The sequence below is a fragment of the Nansenia antarctica genome, assembly GCF_963989245.1.
Source record: "Nansenia antarctica genome assembly, chromosome: 6".
NCBI classification, from domain to species: Eukaryota; Metazoa; Chordata; class Actinopteri; order Argentiniformes; family Microstomatidae; genus Nansenia; species Nansenia antarctica.
The window spans coordinates 57,215,597-57,217,612 of NC_137676.1; the positions used below are offsets into that span (position 1 = coordinate 57,215,597).

Consider the following 2,016-nt stretch of genomic DNA (forward strand, 5'->3'; position numbering starts at 1 on the left):
TCTGAAAATAGGTGCTCTGCTATTTTAATGAATGAATCCTTCATGTAGTCACCATCTGTGAACGGTTTTCCACGCTTTATTATCTCCCGGGTTGCAACAAAACTAGCAGCAGTAGTGGAGTTTGGAGATGCAATCCACTTCTTAAATCGATCTTTGCGCTCTTCTAATTTCTCCAGAAGTAATGCAATCGCACGTTTTCTCCCATGACTCCCAACTGGGTACACGGCTGCAAATGTAGCATGCCTTCCCTGGAAATGTCTTTCCAAATTACTTTTTTTGTTATTTGACAACTTCTCATTACAGAGCAAACATGCAGGCAATCCTTCCGCATTGGCAATGAAAGCAAATGATTCGGTCCAAGAACTGTTGAATCCTCTGTTCTCCTCAGCGATCTTTCTCTTTTTCCCTTTGGGATCCATGGCCCATCACACACCCGCCGGTTCGTTCGCAACAGCCACCTGCCTGGCACCGTGACTACGGTGGCCTGTACACAATAACAATAGCACCACAGCTATGACGCAAATCTTCGTTGACAGAAATGTTGAAATGTAATATTTATTCTGCACATTTTTACAGCATTGGAAAACGTTAAGAATGTTTGTGTCATGTTTGTCCTCCTACAGAAACCATATAAAAAAAATAAAAAAATAAAAAAACATTTTCATACATGTTTGAAAAAGCTCCAGGGAGCCACTAGGGCGGCGCTAAAGAGCCGCATGCGGCTCTAGAGCCGCAGATTGCCGACCCCCGCCCTAGACCATCGTTTCTCAACTGGGGCGCTACCGCCCCCCAGGGGGCGTTCAGACAACATCGGGGGGCGCTGGAACAAATATTTTTTAAAGGGGGGCGTTGAGGTGTTCTTGGAAGTCTTTTTCTCATGAAAAACAGCTGTCAGCAGTGTTATTACGTTCGTAAATGCACGAACAGTCAGTTCGCTCGGACAAACCGTCTTTTCACAGGGTATCCGCGGTGTCTTGAAAAGTATTAAAAGTTGATAAATCAATTTTGGGAAAATCAAGACCCAAAATTGTAAAGTATTAAAGTATTAAAAAGTCTTATCACAATTTTATGAGGTCTTGAATTTTGTTGGTATTTTTCTGAATTAGACTCTGTCCAAAGAGTTTGAGTCCTAAAAACTTTTAGTAAAAGTTCGTGAATTTATTAGTTTTATTAGAAAACAAAGATGAACCGGAAATTGTGTTGTATGATAGTGGTCTAGTCTATTGCAAACTAAAACTAGTCTATTGCAAACTAAAACTGTTAAGTTAAGGGTGTCACTGATGTAAACGGTTCCTGTATATACCCTGTGTGGCGGTGAGGTCTGGAAAAATATTGACAAGGTCTTTAAAAAGTCTTAGAAAGGTATTGAAATTAACCTCAAGATTCCTGTATATACCCTGAAGAAGGACCTGCCGGACTCCATGCTGCCTCAGCCGGTGCGTCGGGGGAAGCTGGGCGTGCTTAGACTACAGGTAAACACACAGTTAAACTACAGGCAAACTACAGTCTAACTACAGGTAAACACACAGTTAAACTACAGGTTAACTACAGTTAAACTACAGGTAGTTGGGCATGGCCCGCAAACTACAGGTAAAGACACAGTTAAACTACAGGTAAACTACAGGTAAACACACAGTTAAACTACAGGTAAACACACAGTTAAACTACAGTTAAACTACAGTTAAACTACAGGTTAGCTACAGGTAAACTACAGTTAAGCTACAGGTAAACACAGTTAAACTACAGGCAAACTACAGGCAAACTACAGGTTAACTACAGGTAAACTACAGTTAAGCTACAGGTAAACACACCGTTAAACTACAGGCAAACTACAGGTTAACTACAGTTAAACTACAGTTAAACTACAGGTTAACTACAGGTTAACTACAGTTAAACTACCGGTAAACACACAGTTAAACTACAGGTAAACACAGTTAAACTACAGGTAAACACACAGTTAAAATACAGGTAAAATGTCTGTTTTGTATAGTATAGTTGGACATGTTTTTTTTTCCA

At 40.3% G+C, this 2,016-nt stretch overlaps 1 protein-coding gene across 1 annotated transcript in view; it reads left to right on the forward strand.

The window, feature by feature from the left end:
- Positions 1-203: 203 nt before the first annotated feature.
- LOC308160720 (bromodomain-containing protein 2-like) overlaps positions 204-2,016 on the forward strand; it is a gene marked incomplete at both ends in the record, with an annotated part of 7,806 nt that continues 5,993 nt past the window's right edge. The window contains 2 exons of the mRNA XM_080534662.1: positions 204-218; positions 1,404-1,472. Of these exons, the coding sequence (XP_080390788.1) occupies positions 204-218; positions 1,404-1,472 (84 nt within the window). The remainder of the gene's footprint in view (positions 219-1,403; positions 1,473-2,016) is intronic.